We start from the raw sequence: 18994 nt of genomic DNA, 5'->3' as shown, positions 1-18994 counted from the left end.
AAGAGAGAAGCATATTTCATAGGAATTTTTTTAATGCTTCCCCAAATGTGTTGATTTTCTTTCTTTCTTTTTGTTGTACCCCCAGAGGGGGATATTTTTTATTGCATTTTCTAATAACTACATACTAAAAACTACATACAGAAAATCCAGGGAAGGGGAATTAACATCTATGGGAGAAAGTAAAGAAAACCCTCTAAAAACCCAAGAGATGGTGATCATACATACGTTTACAAATTTACCTTTAAACTTTTCCAGTGGAAAAATTGAAAAAGAAAAAGTCCTCAGGCTTTTCATGCTATACATTTTGAGTGAGTAAAACCTTGTCTTAAGCATTTCACTCACTTCAATAAAGTATTTTACAGGATGGACCACTGGATCCAGCCTTTTGTTTCTAGATCACTTACATTTGCAGTACATTTCATATGCATACTTATTGGAAGAATTCTATAAGACTGATCATTATTATTATGACTGTGTTATTCATATTTCATATATAGGGAATGAAGGCTGAATCCCTGACTGAAAGAAATGGGAATTTAAACCCCTTTTCATTTCAGAAGGTGATTTGCTATGGAATGCTAGCTAATAATTCTGTTTTTAATTTGCTACACAGTGTTGTGGATTTTTTATCATTATTTTATGATAGAGGAGTCAGAAAGTATCATTACCATTTTAAAGTTAAATTGTTTTGAAAACAAATTCATTGCTTTTATGGAATCCCACTGCTGGAATTTGAGAGGGATAATGTTTTTGGTGTGGTTTTATCTTAAGTGGATAAACTCTTGTTTAGAGTGCTAAATTGTTTGATATTCTGTCATCTTACAACAATGTATAAAGCACAAATATTTAGCATACATTAAAATAAACTTGAAATTAAATCTCTTCTTGCTTTAAAATTCAACAGAAATTTGGAAAAAGTAAATATAACTGTACACTTTCAAAAGGCTTCATCAGTATACAGGATAGCTACAACAATGAATAAGACTACTTCCTGGAAAACATATCTTTGAAAATAAACTTTTTATGTGTGTTTTAAGCTACTCAGGTACTTGCCTTGCTTTCTCTGTACCACATTAGCCTAATCTCCCACCCATGTGGGATTCCTGGTTACTGAAGCAAGGAAATGTAAGTTTGCTCAATTCAAAGTGACCTGTCAAATAAGTCTATTGAATCAGATGGCAGATGACAAGTCTCAATTGTCCTGGAAGACTAAGTTAGACTATGCACTTTAAGCACAGATAGTTCAACTTGTAACCAAAATGTATGTGAATAAAAATGAGCTTGATGTTTATGGCCAGACTTGAGTTTTAAAAGTTACCTCAGCTGCAATATTGTATTCATTATTCCTCTGGACTATTTGTGAGATATAATGGATAAGTAGAAATAAGGCACCATTTTGATTTAGTATATAGCCAAGGGAAGTTACTTAAGATGTAGAAGTTCTGTTTTCCAGTGCTTAACTATGCTTATTATTTTTATACAGCGTCGTCTTGGAGATGCTGCCAAGAAAGCTGTTGGCAAACTAACAACAAGGACTGTAAAGAAGGGTGATAAGGTATTCTCACTAAATGTTAACGATATATTTTACTTTATAAGTAATACTATTAATCTCTAGATAATTCTCTCGCTTTATGATTGATTCACCTTGCTGCAATTGTCATTTTTTGTTCAGTCTTTTAAATAATTATTCAGTGGGCTTTTGCCCAGACCCTCCCTTCTTGTTCTTTGTCATTACCTGTTTCAACTGCTAATTCAGCTGTCCATCTCAACTCTTTAAAAGTGGGGAAACTATTTGCAGCCTACAGAGTTCTATTTGTTTTTCATTCTTGGCGAAACAGCATTGTATTATCATGGACACATTGTTACTTACTTACTTACTTACTTATTTATATCCCGCCCATTCCGGCCTAGGCTGGCTCAGGGCGGCTTACAACAAAATTGAAATTTCATAATACATAAAACACAATTCATTACATTAAATAGTACAGTAATATAAAACAATTATTAAAATCAACCATTTTAAAGTGCTAGCTTTTCCAATGTTTACATTAGATTCTATTGGTCCGCTTCAGTTGGGGGGCGGCTGGGCCAGGCAGTAGTCACAGGGACCTGTGGCTCAGGGCTTCCACCATAGCAGTCAGTTGTTACTAATAGCACCACCGATAGTTACTTGGCCCTACCATCCTTTGCTACCATGCCTAAATTTATTTAAATCTTCCTTTATTTTATATAAGCCTAGCTATAATTTAGATTTTTATTTTGCATAAGAAATTGTTTTCTTTGGGTTACCAGTCAATAATCTAACACTGCCCCAATAGTTGTACACCATTCTAGGGAGAAGTATTGATACTTTGTTTCTTTAGTATTTTCCCCTTTCTGTTTGCCCCCAAACTCTTTTGATTTCTAGATATTTGGTTATGAGAGCCTGCAATAAATTCACCTATATGCATAGGAATAGTTGTTGCCTTCCCTACAACATATGCAGAATTTAACAAAATGGAGTCTGCATTGTGGACAGTAGGAAAATTGATCCTTCATTAGTGTAACCCATCAAGATTCTCTGCATGAAATATTGGCTGTCCATTTCCACCTGTGAAGTTGCTAATTCATTTCCATTTCCAACTGTGGAGAGCCAGTGTGATGTAGTGGCTAAGAGTGGTGGGCTGTAATCTGGAGAACCAAGTTTGATTCCCCACTCCTCCACATGCAGCCAACTGAGTGATCTTGGGCCAGTCACAGTTCTTTCAGAGCTCCCCAAGATACCCACCAAGTTTCAAGAACATTGGTGTAACTTTTTTCCCACCATAGAGAACAATGGAGGGGATGAGGGTAACCTGCTTGGGGCCTGGTCCAATGTTCTTGAAACGTGGTGGGTATCTTGTGGAGGGGCCCCAGCAGCTATGCTACCCTGCCTCTCCCTCAAACCCCCTCCCCTCCAGCCCCCAGAATATACCCGATGTTTTCGCATTGACTTCAGTGGCCCATAGGATATAATGGGGCCAAATTGCCACCGCAATTCAGCAGCAAGCTGATTCAGATCAGAGAATCTGAATCAGTCCGCAACAGCCAGAAAGGAGCCGGAATGGGCCATTTTTGGGGGTGCATTCGGTTCAGACGAACCGAATGCACATCCCTAAGCAGAACTCTCACAATTATCGTTCTCCCATCTGTCACTTGTAAAGTCTATTCTAATTGTCCTAGTTATCCCACAATAGAGAGCTTGGATTGTGACATCTGTTTGCTTTTGGGGTATTTGTTCAGTGCTAGTTATTACATGAATTTTCTGTGTGTCCATTTTAGGAAACAGACCCAGACTTTGATCATTGTGCTGTCTGCATTGAAAGTTACAAGCAGAATGATGTTGTCCGCATTCTGCCTTGCAAGTAAGCCCATAGTTTTTCTTCCTCTTTTTTGGAGAACGCTTTATGCTTAAGACTGTATGCACAGGGAGTTTTGCTTTCTCAGATTTACATTAATTTTCAATGCATTTGTTTAGATGCACACTTTGGGCTGTAACAATGCATATACTTTGCAAAACTGCTCTGTGCAGTTGGGGGGCGGGGTGCTAAGAAGGGTTAGATGATTTAAATGTTAGGTATACTATGACAAGTGGTTTGTGAATGAAAAGAATAGAGGGAAAAGTGGGACGAAAATTGTTAAATGCAGAGATGTGCGGTAGAAAATTTTTTCAGTGCTTTATTTTTCTGTGGTGAATATTCAATTTTGAAAAATCAGTTGATCTATATAGAATTAATGATGATGGATGGTTGCAATTGCCAATACAATATTAGGCACACTTGGCAGTTTCAAAGTTGTAATTAAGGTTTTTCAGGTCTCTAGGAATTGTGTTACTGATTTTGTAAACCACAAGTATTTACAGTAATCTAAGTTAAAAAATCAAGTTGAATTCACCTGATTGGCTGTGCAGGCCAAATGAAAGTCAGTGCTGAGATCGTTATTCATATGACTCCTCTCACTTGCTAGAAGAAATTTTGTGGTCATCAGTCTGATGTGGAACTAGCAAGTAATACAATTGATGAAGTGCCCTAGTGACCTCTGTGGACAAAATATTCTTTTGAAATACATAAATGTACAGCTAGGTACATTGCACATCATAGATTGGATCCCATGTAGATTTCCATAGGCACGTAGGGAAGATTTTTGCTGATTGCTCCCTTATACAGCAGCCCAAAATTTCACTTGAAATGCTGTTTCTGGAGAACAGGGGATCCTCTGGAATAGCTTAGGAAGGCAATCAAAGGTCTCCTGGGGGGCAGGGTGAAAATCATCTCTCCCCATGCCAATCTAGGTAGTATCCAAGCCAAAGCACAGTTATTTGTTTGTGTAAAAGGTTTTCAGTGGCTTTAATTCCCCCCTCAACTTTAAACAATATAAGGGACATATATGCTGTGTTGTTTTTAAATTTCACGAGTATTATTCCAAGAGAAATACCCGCATAAAGGTGTGAATTTACTTGAGCATTACATTTAAACAGCACTTGATTTGGGTTTCAAGTGTTTTTTGCTATTGGGAAATAAAGTAAACATGGGGTACTTCTTAAATTTGCTTATTAACTATGTCAAAAAAAAGCATGCCAAGTCATATCATTCTCCATTTAGGACATTGGACAGTTTTTGAAAAGTTTTCAGATTCCAGTTTTTCTGGAACTGCCACATTATTGGTGATATGTAAGTTTCGTCATTCCTGTTGGTTATTTCTTGGAATACAGGGGATATATACAAAATTCCACTCAGTAGATGCTACTGGGCAGTATTAATAACTCCCACTTGCTCTGGTGTTCCTGAATTAGCAAAATCTCTTTCCGTCTTCCCCTCCCCTTGTTTTTTGCTACCAGAAGTTTAGGCTGTTCTTTCTTAAATTTCTAAACCTGCCTAAAGTTCTGTAATTGATAGCTTTCTGAGAAATGGAGTTACCACCTGTTCTGTAAAGGCATGGCAAGTGCCAATACCATACCCGTATCCCATAAACTCCCTGCTCAGACTAAGGATATATATTCAACTCTACTGTAATATGGAATTGTTTCTCTTTATATGTCAACCACTCTGTTGTTACTGCATTTAGACTTGTTATTCTGTTTCTCTCCCCCACAAATACACCTTTGAGTGGAACAGAGTATAATGGGGTTTAACTCCACATAGGAATTATGAATATAGAACCGGGGTGATAGTTATGTTAGCTTTGACTTTGAGTTAAAGGTTTTTACCTTTAGGAAAAATAGTTTGGTAGGTTATTCTCAAATCTTTTTTAAAAGTTTATCTTTTTTTTCTTTTTCCCATTTGACCGGGAAATTTTATTATTTTCAGAAAGAAAGAAAAGAAAAACTACAAGAAACATAAAACAACAACACAATAACAACACATAGCAACAAATCAAACATAGCTACGATAGTGGAGCTCATACTTAGTTTCAAATTAACAGTTCAAGTATAGTTGAAAACATGTTTTACACACCTATACTGGTTTTACCATCAATAACTTTCATATTCAAATCATTTTCAGAATCTATACATTTCATCCAATCCATTTGTAAAATCTCGGCGATGGAGATCTGTCATGGAAAGAAGGAATTAGGTATTCCTCCCATCTATTAGCAAAATCTGCCATGAAATCCAGCCAATTGATGACCAATTGGTTAGCCTTTCCCACTAGACCCACACATTAGGGTTACCAAATGTGCCCGGGGGGCGGGTAATCCCCCGCTTCGGAGCCCCCGATCCCGGCCTGGCGAGATCGGGGTCCGGGGGGAATCCCGCCCCCGAAGCTGCGTCACCAGAGGTGACGTAGCCCCGTTGCCGACGTTGGGGGTGTGGCTGAGCTCGTCGGGGGGGGAAACCATATGTTTCCCCCCCGACGAGCTCGGCCACGCCCCCAAAGTCGGCAGCGTCTGACGTCACTTCCCGTGACGTCGCGGCGGCGCACGCACACGGACTGCTCCCGGACGGGACGGAGCCTCCCCCGCCGGTGAGTGAAAACTATTTGGCAACCCTAGTTACCTTACATGACCACCACATATGAAAGTAAGAACCAATATTATTTTTACATTTCCAGCATAAATTTGACATTTAAAGTGTATCTTTATTCCACAAATTTAGATGTGTGTGTTGTTGGGGAAATGAGGGGTGCAGGAACCTATTCATGCACCCTCATTCCCACTGTGTTCAATTTTGGGGAAGGAGAGAAGCTGGCTTCCCAATTTCATCAAAAGAGAGACAATTGTTTTAAATCAAGAAACAATTTATTCCATTACACACTCTTAAATCAGAAAACATTTTTGTAGCATTTCAGTATTCAACATAGAATATTTCAACACCTCCCCAATACATAAATAGTGCACTTGTAATTTTATAAATCCTGCCAACCTAGCAGTTCAAAAGCAAGAAATTGCAAGTAGATAAATAGGGACCACTTCAGTGGGAAGGTAACAGTGTTCCATGCGCCTCGGTGTTTAGTCATGCCGGCCCCATGACCTCGGAAATGTCCTTAGACAGCGCAGGCTCTTTGGCTTGGAAATGGAGATGAGCACCACCCCCTAGAATTGGATTTGACTGGCTTTCAAGCAAGGGAAACCTTTACCTTAATTCTATAAAGGATATCTTGGTTGTTCTACCAAGACCCATGGCAGGGTAGTTGATCAGAATAACCAAGAACAGGACTAAAATCAGACATTAAGTACCCTCTTTCACCCATTGAAGCTAATCTAACTGTCAATCAAGTCTGTGATGAGCATTTGACATACATCTGACATATACAACAAAGTCAGCCCCTTTCTTTCTATCTCTGGGGTCGGGAAAGTCAAGGAAAGCTAGATTAATCCAGGGTGACTCACAGAATCAAGGAAGCTAGTTTTTGACACTCTTATCTATTTAGGATTTGATAGTGACTTCTGACTGATGTAAAGTATAAACATTCCCAGTAGGCAAAAGTCATGTGAGGCAAAGTCATGTCCAGTGAAGACCACAGCACTCAGCAGAGTTCTGAAGCTGCCTGGGAGCAGAACCGAACCAAAGTTTCAACTACATAGGCTAATTACTATAGATATTAAAGTATTATAGGTGTACCAGAGGTTTTGCAGAGTTTTAGCAGAGGACTGAGACTCAATCCAGCCTTAATTCCACAACATTTCCCCATGTATTTTCCTCTGAATATAGTGAGAGCTTATTAATAATTTCTGAATGGTACTGCTGAAGGACTATATCCCTTTGATTCTCAAACAGATTTTTCTTCATTCTTCATAAATCATTAGAGGGAAGATACAAATTATTACATTAGACACATAATCAAGATCCAGCAGCTTGATCCATGTTGGTTATTAACTATGTCCAAATAAGCATGCCAAGTCATAAAAACTTACCCAGTCAGTTGGTGTTTAGCTGTGTATATATTACAGAATGAGAACATTTCTTTGCTCTTGCACAACATGATACAATCATTATCAGGTTTGATACATGATACAATCATTTGATACATGATACAATCATTATCAGGTTTGACGTCTTTCTGCATGCTATTACTGAAATTTTCTTCTTTCAGTCTTTAAAAAAAAGATTGGTCATTGCAAATCATACATTATTTTTATAGCTTTCTCTTAAAGTTTAAATTCAGAAGACAAATCATGCATCATTTTAGCCAAGTTCTGCTTCTTCAAAATCTGTTTTTCTCTTCTTATGCAAAATTTGTTTGTAACATCCACACAAAGGTTATCCAGTACAGCTACCAAGTTGATCAACGTTTCAAAGAATCTATACTTTCTCTTTCGCTTCCCTTTGATTTCAAGAGCAGTTTAAGTCAAGGGAGGGGGAGGAGAAGATTTTAAAGACTTAAATGTTTGTTCCTTAGTAGCTTCTCTGAGATGTATGGGGAACCTTTTAGACCTAGTAGATTGCCATTGTTTGTGAATGAAGTAGGTTGTCATTGGATGTGAATGAAGATCGTGTAATCATCCCCTAGTGGTCTGTTTTAGAAGAATATTTATCTGTAATCCCTAGGAAGCTGTAGGAGAAATAAATAATTGAAATCACATTCTCTCCTCCTTGTGGCAGAGGGAAATTTTACCACTGAGTATTTTGTTGCCCACTAGTGTTATGATGGTATTTCAGAATACTGAAGCCCTGGCATTTGAAAAACTAGGATGGAATGGAAATAGGCTTTGTTCACTGGAAAGGCCAGTGGTGTTAGAGCTCTCTGAGAATAGACTGAGTCACAGCTAAGTCCAAAACAGTACTGTAGAAACTTATTCAAGTCAGAAACATTGTGCAGGGGGGGAGGGAGAATGCATTACATATTTTAATGTGATAAAGTATGAAAGATTTCTGACTTGTCAGCTTCACTTGATGAATATTTCTTTTAAATGTGCTTCTGTGTGTTAGTGGAGAAATATATGTTGATGCAATTAATACTGCTTGCTGTTTTAAAGGAGCACAGAAATAATGTGTAGTGGTTTGGTGTAGTGGTTAAGTGCACGGACTCTAATCTGGGAGAACCGGGTTTGATTCCCCACTCCTCCACTTGCATGGGGCCATCTCACCTTGACCTTGGGCAAGCCGTAGTTCTGATAAGAGCTATTCTTGAAAAAAAGAGCAGTTTCTGTCAGAGCTCTCTCAGCCCCACCTACCTCACAGGGTTGGGTTCTGTTGTGGGGAGGGGAAGGGAAAGGAGTTTGTAAGCCGCTCTGAGACACCTTTGCATAGTGAAGGGCGGGGTATAAATCCAGTCTCCTCTTCTTCTCTTCTTCTTCTCATGAAATAGTAAAGTACAAGCAGGGGGCTTGCAGGGGCCATCTCATTTTTCCCTAGTATCCTGCTTCCCTATTGTTTTCTCTTTTCCTTCCCTGGCAGCCTCCATAGCCTCTCGCCTTGTCCTTCCTTCTCATCTTCCCACCCACCAACCAATCTACCTTTATCTGCTCCCCTGATTTCAGCTTTCTATCCTTCCTGCCCCTGACAGCCTCTCCCCAGGAAAAGTCTGGTCCAGTTGTGCAGTGGCAGTTGAGGCTGGGTCCAGTTACACAGTGGCTATTGTGTATTCCCAGTGGTCGCTGCCAGGCCTGTCTCCAGTATGTTCTCCTGCAACAGGGGACATGACGGGAGGGGGAGGGAACCCTTTCAAGGGCTGTTTTTTCAAGTCCACTACTAGTCTTGGCCCCCCAGCTACACTTTATAGAAACCAAGGCTTGGAAGGCTCAGTATTATTGTTCTGGTTGCCTAGCATCATCCGAAATAGAGACTGAGAGCTCAGTGGGCATTTTTTCCCCTTAAAGGTGTAGGCATTGTGTTATTTGGGAATGTTTTAATTCCCCAATGTATTTTTTTTTCATTTAAGATTTTTCTGCAGTCTTGGGACTTCCTTCAGGCTTGTAGAAAAATTCCCAATCTGTCCCTAGCTCTGTTTTGCGGATCTATTAATCCATCTATATGATCCAGTTTGAATTAGATATATGATAGTTATTTCATATGTCCTGTTGTGGGTTGGAAGAAGAATTGTGTTTTTGAATGGGATTCTGGAAAAACGGAGTTTCTGCCAGCATCTCCATCATCCTTCTTCCCCCGGTGAACTTCTTCAGTGACAGCTACAACACACTTGAAGTTGGGTACAAAGAATACCTGAAATACACTTCTCCTCAGTTATCAGTGAGGCATGTAATTTTAAATGGCTGAGGTTTCTGAAAATAGAAGGAACAGCTGGTAAAACATCGGACCCCCTGGTTCTGTGGCAGAGGCCATATGGACACTTACCCCTAGCCACTCCAAACATTCCCCTTTATAATCAAAGAAAAACAATATGAGCACAATATTCTGTGGACATTCCTCTTTAATGCATGGGTTTCCTACTTTCCATGCAGGAAAAAATCCTCAAGTGGAAGTAGTTTGCCCTTGTTTGCGAAGAAACCTGACCATTTAAATACAGTTTGGGTATTCTTTTGTATCAGTTTCAGAAGGTGAAACATGAATTATCCTGTAGACAGCCAAAAGTATGTTTCCCCCACTTGTATTTTGTAGCCTTGTTGTTTCTAGGTCTAGTTTTGGTTTCAGGCTAGATAAAAAATCAAGGATAATTAAAAAAAAAAAACCAAGGTTTTTTAAAAAATTCCCATTATGGTTTTTGCTTTTATAAATGACCTGATATAAAATGAAATTTGAATTTAATGCAGACAAACTTTCTTAAGCTTGAACTTATGACTCTCTTTAGGAAGGCTGTTTTTTGTTTGTTAAAAATGTATGGAAAAATCTTTCAGTCTTTCAATCTTTCAACACAAGAGTTCATTTATTATCCTTGATACTGGGGTGTTACAGACTGGCATGCCTCCTGAGGTGTCATCCACTGATGTATCTGTATGACATTTTCTCCTATTTTATGCTTGGTTCTTTAATTATATTTCTGTATCTATGTACCTAGCAAACATGATACTTACCTTCTGCCTCATGCAGAATGAGCTGATGGTTAAGATTATTTAATTTTTTTGTGGAATGGGCAGAGCCATTATAAAATAATTTTTAATAGGCGGGCAGACTAAAATAGAAAGTATTAATGGGAAAAAATAGCATCTCCTGGTGTTGATTCCATCTACCACCAGCCTTTTGCAAGTAAAGGGGAATAAAGATACTGGGGGCAGTATCATGGGAACATGCAACTGCACAGTCACAAAAGGCATTACTGCCAGCTCTCTGATAGCTCACTGGGGGAAAGGCATCTGTGTGGCATACAGCAGCCATGCATTCTGTTCCCTGATAAGTGGGATGTTGGCCAGAAGGCAAAGCATACCTTGTGCCCAGCAGCAGGACCAACATAAGCTAAGCATTGGGGGAGAGGCTGCCTGACACACTTGGGAGCAGCTCTGTCACCGCTTACCCAACCGGGGATACAGGCACTAGGCATCCCCCAGTAGCCCTGCCCTCAATAGAAACCATGTAGGGCAGAACAAGGGGACTGCAGAGAAAGCTATAGCACAGCAGAAAGGCACAGGGTATGGCATACCTAAGGTCCTTGGTTCACATCCAAGATAGTGAGAATATGTACTTTTTAAACAGAATTATTTGTACTTGACTAATAATCTTAGACTTCCACTTGCACAAATTCCTAATTACTCCTGTTTACCCTTCCTTCCCCCTTTGCCATCTTGTTGATGAGACGCGAAAATGATGGGGAAGGAGGGGCTGGCGCGGCAAGAACGGTCAACACCGGGAAGCTCTCTTGTGTGCCGGCCGGATCGACAGTTTTTTAGAGGAGTTTGCGGGCTCCCAAACTCCAGTGAGCTCCCCGAAGAGGAGCACAGTGCAGGAAACTCGATCGGGACTCCCCACAAGCGGCAGCAAGCAGGTGGGAGTCCTTTGATCGCCCCGAAGCAAGAACCAATCGAGAGGGCCCATGCCAGGCATGAGCGTGAAGCTGTGACCACCTGAGCGAGGGGGAGAAGCAGAAAACTTCAACCGAACTGCTTAAAAACATCAACACCGTGAGTAAAGAACCAATCGAGAGGGCCCATGCCAGGCATGAGCGTGAAGCTGTGACCACCTGAGCTAGGGGGAGAAGCAGAAAACTTCAACCGAACACCGTGAGTAAATGTACAAGCAACAACATCAGAGACTTCCCACTGATCAGGCCCCCTTTAAATCTATTGAAAACACAAAGGATTAGAGGGGTGAAGAATTTCCCCCCCCCCTTTTCTTCAAGCTGCTAAGAAAAAATCTGAAAGCGTTCTCTAAAATGGCTTGGGCAAAAGAAGAGAAAGTTGTGATCTGAGAACAAAACTGTCAAATAAAAACATTGATCTGTCAATTTTTTTTGTGAGGTGGTCTTGTACTCCCACTGATCCCCCCATCTCTTTAAGGACCTGCCATAGTTTGTTGTGATCCACACAGTCAAAGGCTTACAAATAATTATATTTTAATAAGTATCACAACTAAAAAGAAGAAGAATCAATAAGAACTATTAGCAACTTTGAATTTTTATATGTTATACTCTCATAACATACTTTGTCTTGGTTTGTTGAAATTATAAAAAGTACATTCTGTCTTCTTTGCACTGTTAACAATTGATAAGAATGCTGGCCTTGGTTGAAATTGTTTCAGTCTTTAATATGACTATTGTCCTGCCCCGGAGATCGCGGGACGTGCAGACCGGATGCCGGGGACGCCGACAGACCCCGCGAGACCCACTAGGCATGACTCAGCAAGCGGGGCGAAGGCCAATGGCCCGGGGAGGGAGTCAGGAGTGGGGGGCCCTCCCTCACCGGTCATGGAGACAGGACCGGGGTCCACGAGGCTGCTCCATGGAAGAGGAGAGGGGTGGCGGCTGCTCCTCCGACGTGCCAGGAGCAGGCGCGAAGCAGCAGGTACAGTCGCAGATTGGCAGCGCGGCCCAGAGGCCGCCAGAGCCGCTACCAGTGCATCAGCACTCGCCCCAGAGACGCCCCGCTGGCGTCCAAGCAGATAAAGGAGGGCGTGGCCCAAGTTGGAGGACGGATGGGCGGGGCGGGGAGATAAAAGGCAGGGTGGAGAAGGGGCCGGGGAAGAGGAGTGCACTGTGGAACAGAGTGGGATGCTGACCAAGATAGAGACGAGATATGGTAAAGGGAGAAGGCAGTCCACAGCGTACTGGCAGAGGGACTCTCAGGGTGACGTTAACCCTGTCCCCTGCTTGTCTGAGGCCCCTCACTCCCTTTTTGGAACCTATTGCTCCAAGGGCCGTCTCCCCTACCAGAGTCAGGTCGCGAACCCTGACACCACGGCCACTGGGGGCGCCGCACCAGAGTCCAAGGGTGAGCACAACAACTATAATGGTCATTGTTTTGCAAATATAGAAGTGGCATGACCATAAGGTTTTTTACTGAAAGGCAATCTGAAAGACTCTCTGTATTTTAACTTGGGAATGCTCCTGTTTTTCTTTAATGTAACCATAATAAAACGGGCTGTGTAAGTATAGGCTGTGTGACGGTAGAATCTGTACTGACAAAGAGTTGGAGAGTTTCCCTGTTTTTAACACGATATTTTAGAAATGGCTGATGTAGGCAAAGATGCACTGTTGATTACAAACTTTAAACGATTAATACAGGAAACAATTGTAACAGCAGTAAGAACAGTTGTGGAAAAAGCGATGAAGTATGTGCAACCTAAGTTTGATCGACTCTTACAGCAGAGCACCAATCAAAAGGAAGAGCAAACTGACATAACATTTACTTCTGTGGAATATATTGATACAGAAGAGACAGATGAAGTCTATAACCCAATTGATATGACTTACAAAACATATCCAAAAAGAGACAAATTGACTGAAGAACTGAACATGAGACCCCATGAAAGAATTACAAGAGATGGAATTATTGAACCAGCAAATGAAATATCTACTCAAAGAGAGAAAAAAGAAGAATATATGGAACCTCAAACTACTTTAAAAAGTTATTATAGATGGTTACCACCAGAAGATACTTGTCTCATCTACAAGGGGAAAAGGCACAAAATTAAGACTTTAAGACTTAAGAGGAGAAATCAGAGAATGAAGAAGAGGATGAAAACCTATGGAAAAGCTTCAAAATTTTGTGGATAAGAGAGAATACACAAGCATCAAATTTTTGAATAAGGGAGAAAACGCAGTCTCTGAAGATTTTATAAAGGTCTGAATAGTATAATTATTATACAGCTGTTCAAAACTACATAAATAAGTTGAACCATTGAAAAATATATCAAAAGAGTATAAAAATTTATTTTTTAAAACATATGTGAAAGATAATTGTAAGAATATAAGGTGAAATTTGGAAAACAAGTACTGAGGTATTTAAATAGGTAATTTGTTGAGGTTATGAAATCCCCTACTATTTAGATACCTATGTAAATGCTTGTGTATGTATGAAACTACATGGTTTAGATTTTGAAATGGACTGAAGAATACAGTAGATAAAGTATACAGACATATAACCTTTCATAGAATACAAAAACTTACATTTATATCTAAAAGATTTTTGTAAGAACATAAGGTGGAACATGGAAAACAAATATGGTATGAAGTATCTAAGCATGTAATTTGATGATGTAACTGAACCCCCCACATTTATGTATTTGTGTGTTTTGTCTGTGTGACGTTTGTCTTTATAAAAATTAAAATCTTTTTTAAAAAGAAGTGAAAATGATGTCATACTGAATGACTGTAAGGGAAACCAATGTGAGATCTTCTGTATCTTAGATTTATTTTTAGCATCTGAAAACTAGTGCTTAAAACCCATATGAGAATATTATGTGCGTCCATCATAAAACTGCCAGATTTTGTGGACGTTTTATAGATACTGCTGGCATACCTTGTCTAGAAACAGATTGCCTACAGACTGCCACTAATAATTTCTGACCAGGAGTATCAAAATATTCAGTTCAGTTTATTGTTAGACCAGTCATCCAAAATATTCAGTTTGGTGTAGTGGTTAAGTGCGCAGACTCTAATCTGGGAGAACTGGGTTTGATTCCCCACTCCTCCACTTGCAGCTGCTGGATGACCTTGGACAAGCGATAGTTCTGGCACAGCTGTTCTTGAAAAAGAGCAGTTTCTGTCAGAGTTCTCTCAGCCCCACCTACCTCACAGGGTGTCTGTTGTGGGGAGGGGAAGGGAAAGGAGTTTGTTAGCCGCTCTGAGACTCCTTTGGGTAGTGAAGGGCAGGGTATACATCCAATCTCCTCCTCCTCCTCCTCCTCCTCCTCTTCTTTTTACAGTATTTTAATTCAGATCTCCCTCCTTAATAGAGGAGACTAGAATTGATGTTATATACCTGTTTTTATCAGGGCATCAGAATTTGAACCTGAACCCAAAAAAATTTCAGAGAGGCTTTTCCCCATGAACTGGAACAGAACCCTAACCTAAAATCTGTTGGTTGCTTTGAACCTGAACTGAACCTTTGAACGCAAAAAAATGGTAACCAGCTCAAAATAAGTGGCTCAGATTCTGGCAAGTACTTGGAAGGGTGACCTCCAAGGAATACCAGTGGGTGGGATGCAGAAAATGTCCAAGCCCCCTGTAGGTGTTGCCAGAAGTCAACCATGACTTCCAGGCAAAGACACAAACACATATGTATAAATAAAAATAAGTGACTCAGTCATGAGGCAGTCAGGAGATTATTTTGAGGAATACTGAGGGTTTCTGTCTACGTCAGCTATATTTGGAGAACCTATATTTACTGGTGAACCATCTGAAAATGAGCAGAAGAGAATTTTAGGCAGGATCTAAGATTCTTCATGCTAAAGTAGAGGCTTTCCCACCAATGAGCAGTCATCACAGTGTGAAAGATTCTTGAACCAAGGTCAGAAATTTCTCGTGTTTCCTTGGCCAGTTTACCAAAACCACAAACAAATGAAAGGGGCAGAGCAATATGCTATGATTCTATCCTTAGAGGAAACACTTGTCTTATAGTGGGGAAAAGTTAGACCCAGCCACCACAGGAGGCTTCAGGCAAGGTAACAAAGTGGTTAGCCATTTTAACCTGATTATTTTGTTAAACACAATCTTAGACACACCAGTTCAAAACATCTGAACTGGTTACTAATCCACATTTTTAAAAGTCAGTGTCCAGACTGGCACTGAACCCATTTTGTTTTGTGTGTTTTTGATATTAATAGAGGTAGAGCATCTTTAAATTTTTAAGCATTAATTAGAAACAGGTACAGGGAGGAGGATCGACCCTGCAGATCCTCTCATTTCTCTCTTGACCTTCAGTAACACTTTTTTGCTCATCATTGGCTTTATTGTTTAAATTTTTACAGAAATATATCAGTGGTAAACAAATTGTTACCATTTAAATGTTTAATAATTTACATCCGTATGTTAAACTTACCTAGACTTGAGTTCTTAGTAATGGCAAACAATAAATTTTCTAGGAAGACTCTGACTCTGAGTTGGCTGCAACAATGATGCAGAATGGCCACTGTTTCCACAACTCACTGTTTCTATACTCACATAGGCACTGTAATATCATGTGAGGTGATGGCTTATACAATTTGCTGTTCAAACAGCCTGTTTGGGGTTATGTATAGTAGCCATTTTATACTATCAAAACAATTACATTTTACTTCCAAGCCTGCCCTAAGGCTGGTAGGCTTATAAAAATCTCCTCTGCTGAGTTTCTTCTTTGATCTGGGACCAGAGTAACACTGATAATGTACTTAAAAATGTTATTACTTTACTAAGCGACATTTCCACAGAAAGCAGTAATAAAAAATAAGGACATTGATTTCTTCTGAATTTCTAATTTTTCATATGTTTGTAATATTTACTTTGCACTAGTTTAGAAGGAAAAAATAAACTACACAGAAAGAAAAATGCTAAAATTTGAGGGGGAAATTTTCTGTGAGCAAAGTTTGTGTTGTGCCCAAAACATGTAACTATTATTCTGAAACCTGCCAGAAGACTAGAGTGGAACACGAAATGTAACCCAGCAAAACTGGGGAAGTCTCCACATTCTAATTGTAGAAAAAGGTAATTGAATTTTACCAACATGAGTTGCACTTTTATTTGTAGGCAAGCAAAAGATTCTCAGTGCATTTTTAAATAATGATGTATTTGCAACATGCTTTGCTTTAATAAGATAGAAATTGGGAAGTTTGGATTTTTAAAAGTTATTTTTACTTACAAATGTTTGACTGGTCTTCATTCAGTGTGTGGGTGTAAAGTGCCATCAAGTTGCAGCCAAGTTATGGTGACCCCATAGGGGTTTTCAAGGCACTAACAGAGGTGGTTTGCCATTGCTTTTCCCTGCACAGCAAGCTGGAATTTCTTGGTGGTCTCCCATCCCTATACTAACCAGGGCCGACCCTCCTTAGCTTCTGAGATCTTACAAGATTGGGCTAGTCTGGGCTAGCCAGGTCAGGGCCTTCATCCTGTAGGGTGTTCTTTTAAAAATACATATATTTCTGGAGGAGCCTGCCCATGCTTCAGTGCTTTGGTAAACAACACATGGTGGCTCAGTGCTATCATGGTCAAGCTAAATGTAATGCTTGGAACTTCATGAATAGAGTTCCCAGCATTTTTTCAGGAATGTGTGGCCCTGATTCAGATCTGGACCAAGGCACAAGGGTTTTTAAAGACTTCTCATCCCTCACTGTCTTCCTGGTACAAAATGGCTCCATGGAACCATCCTATCTAGAGGGGAGGAAGACACTCTGATACACTTGGATTCCTCTTCCCACAATCCCTGGAGGCAGGAAATTGGTTGCACTTTCCATTTTCAGAGGAGGAAGAGCCAACCCTCTGTCTTTTTCCTGCCTCTGCCTGAGAGAGCAGTGGGTTTAGAGAGCTCTTGAAAATTTCCTTTAAGGAGCTCCTTTGGTTGCACTTTGTTTTTCTTTCCATCGGTTTGCCTTTCTATGTGCCTTTCCCTTTGTTTAAAAAACAAACTAACTTTGTTCTTCTGGCCTCGTCTCCCCCTCTTGCCTGCTGCTTCAATCATGGCGATGTCTGTAGCTTAGGTTTCTGATCATGGGACCCAAGGGAGAGTTGGGGGAGGTGACCCCCAGGCAGCAGAGCAGGAAATCCCTGCAAACCCATTTGCCCAGCCATCCTGCTGTGGCAGAGCTCCTGAAGACAGCCACAGGCTGTGAATTGCCTGGCTTGGATCATGAAGAAGCAGGCTGGATTTTTTGTGCCAAAACTGTGCCCTCTACTGATCAGCCAGGATGGCCTGTATCAGCCCATCAGGCCTGCTCAATGCAGCGTCTCCAGTCATGGCTTCCTAATCAACCTTCAGAAGAGCCAACTAACACCTGCCCAAGTCATCATGCATTTGGGGTCAATGATAGATTTAACCCAGGAAAAAAAAGTGTTTCTTCCACTAGACAGAGCAGAGAAGATCATTCAGACCGTGAAACAGCTTCTCTTTGTGAAATCAATGGACTTGATGATCCTAGCATGATTCCAGCTATCCCAGGGACCTGGACCCATCAAGAAGCTTCCCTGAGCATGAGTCTTTTGGAACTGCATGCAATTTGTCTGGCACTTCTTCACTTCCAAGACCATGTGTTTGAACTGAACATGCAGACCGGAGAAGCTCCACTTCTGGAATTTACAACAGTTCTTGGAAGGCTTTTGTCAGATGGTACAAGAGGAAGCACCTGCACCCAGACACCCTGGATCTTCCTCAGGTATTGCCCTTCCTACAGGATGGAGTCTCTCGGGGTCTAAGAGCAAGCACTCTCCGTTGCTGAGCACTTTACTTTCATTAGCTACCGGTACACTACTCTCCAGTCACCCAATGGTGAAGGGATTTCTGAAGGGAGTAACTTTGTCTCAGCCCCCTACAGTGCACAGGTTTCCCTCTGGGAGAGTTCATGTTGTTCTTCAGGCTCTAACCAGTCCTCCATTTGAACCTCTGAGGGTGGTTTCCCTGAAGTTCCTTGCCCTGACGGTACTTTTCCTGGTAGCTGTACATCAGCAAGATGGGTCTCAGAGATAGGTGCTCTTTCCATCAGAAAGGGTTTGTGCATCTTCCATAAGGACATGGTGGTTCTGCGCACAGATCCCACATGCATTCCCAAGGTCAACAACCTTTCCACAGCTCATAGAAGATATATTTACTGTCCTCCTGCCCGAAGATATCTCATCCTAGGGAGAAGAATTGGCACTCACTTGACCTTTGCAGAGCACTTCATATTTATATCAGTAGGACCAAGCTATTTAGGAAGTTGGATTCCCTTTGTGTGGCTTTTCATCCAGCAGTCTAGGGGAAAAGGGTTTCTAAGGCTACACTAAGCAGGTGGCTAAATGAATGCATCTCCTTGGCATATGAATCTCATAGCCTTCAAGTCCCAGAGGAGATCACAGCTCATTCAACAAGTGCTTTTATGTCAGCATTCCCTTTTTGTGGCTTTTCATCCAGCAGTCAAGGGGAAAAGGGTTTCTAAGGCTACACTAAGCAGGTGACTAAATGAGTGCATCTCCTTGGCATATGAATCTCATAGCCTTCAAGTCCCAGAGGAGATCACAGCTCATTCAACAAGTGCTTTTATGTC

At 40.7% G+C, this 18994-nt stretch overlaps 1 protein-coding gene across 2 annotated transcripts in view; it reads left to right on the top strand.

Moving 5' to 3' along the window:
* RNF130 (ring finger protein 130) overlaps positions 1-18994 on the top strand; it is a 74300-nt gene that overhangs the window by 44710 nt on the left and 10596 nt on the right. For both annotated transcript variants that reach the window (XM_015411074.1, XM_015411073.1), the window contains exons 4-5: positions 1484-1555; positions 3301-3383. In XM_015411074.1, coding sequence (XP_015266560.1) covers positions 1484-1555; positions 3301-3383 — 155 coding nt within the window. The remainder of the gene's footprint in view (positions 1-1483; positions 1556-3300; positions 3384-18994) is intronic.

The sequence above is a fragment of the Gekko japonicus genome, unplaced genomic scaffold (genome assembly GCF_001447785.1).
Source record: "Gekko japonicus isolate JY-2015 unplaced genomic scaffold, Gekko_japonicus_V1.1 scaffold699, whole genome shotgun sequence".
NCBI classification, from domain to species: domain Eukaryota; kingdom Metazoa; phylum Chordata; class Lepidosauria; order Squamata; family Gekkonidae; genus Gekko; species Gekko japonicus.
The sequence above is the reverse complement of the archived record's forward strand: the minus strand, read 5'-3'. Positions and strand labels throughout refer to the sequence as shown.